The 518-nt window shown below is 47.9% G+C and overlaps 1 protein-coding gene across 1 annotated transcript; it reads right to left on the bottom strand.

Annotated features, from left to right (window-relative positions):
- On the bottom strand, positions 1–518 carry Tsp_15121 (conserved hypothetical protein; the record flags this gene model as incomplete). The annotated part of the gene is made up of 3 exons (XM_003367965.1): positions 1–58; positions 159–273; positions 477–518. Coding segments are annotated over 2 exons (111 nt in total), but the record flags the coding sequence as incomplete, so codon positions are not given.

Here is a 518-nt window from a genome sequence, read left to right as displayed (position 1 = left end):
GTCTCCGTTACTCGGTTCCGGAATATCAACCGGATTCCCTTTCGAAAACATACGACAACTGCACACAACAACAACTGGTGACGACACAATCGCCTCCACCACAACACACACACAAATAATTATTCAGTCTTACAATTCATGTCGCAAATTCGAACAAGCTTTCGCCGTTTTCTTAGGATCGACTGACCCATGTCCAACTGCTGTTCACATGGAACCTTGCTCCACTTCAGCCTTCAAGGTTCTCACTTGAATATTTGCTACTACCACCAAGATCTGCACCAACAGCGGCTCCGAGCGAGCTCACGCTCAAAACTCTTCAAAGCAACACTGTCGCGACCTTCCTACCCGTCTCAACGTTCATTACACCTTTTCCGAAAAAAAAGTGCGTAATTGAGACGGTCAGGTATGGGCCTGGAGCTCAAACCGCTATCCATTTTTCCGAGCTAGTCGAATTCGGTAGGTGAGTTGTTACACACTTCTTTGGCGGATTCACACTTCCATGGCCACCCGTCCTGCTG

Source organism: Trichinella spiralis (assembly GCF_000181795.1).
Source record: "Trichinella spiralis strain ISS 195 chromosome Unknown Scfld3361, whole genome shotgun sequence".
NCBI lineage: Eukaryota > Metazoa > Nematoda > Enoplea > Trichinellida > Trichinellidae > Trichinella > Trichinella spiralis.
Note: the sequence above shows the minus strand (reverse complement) of the source record. Positions and strands in the feature narration are given on the sequence as shown.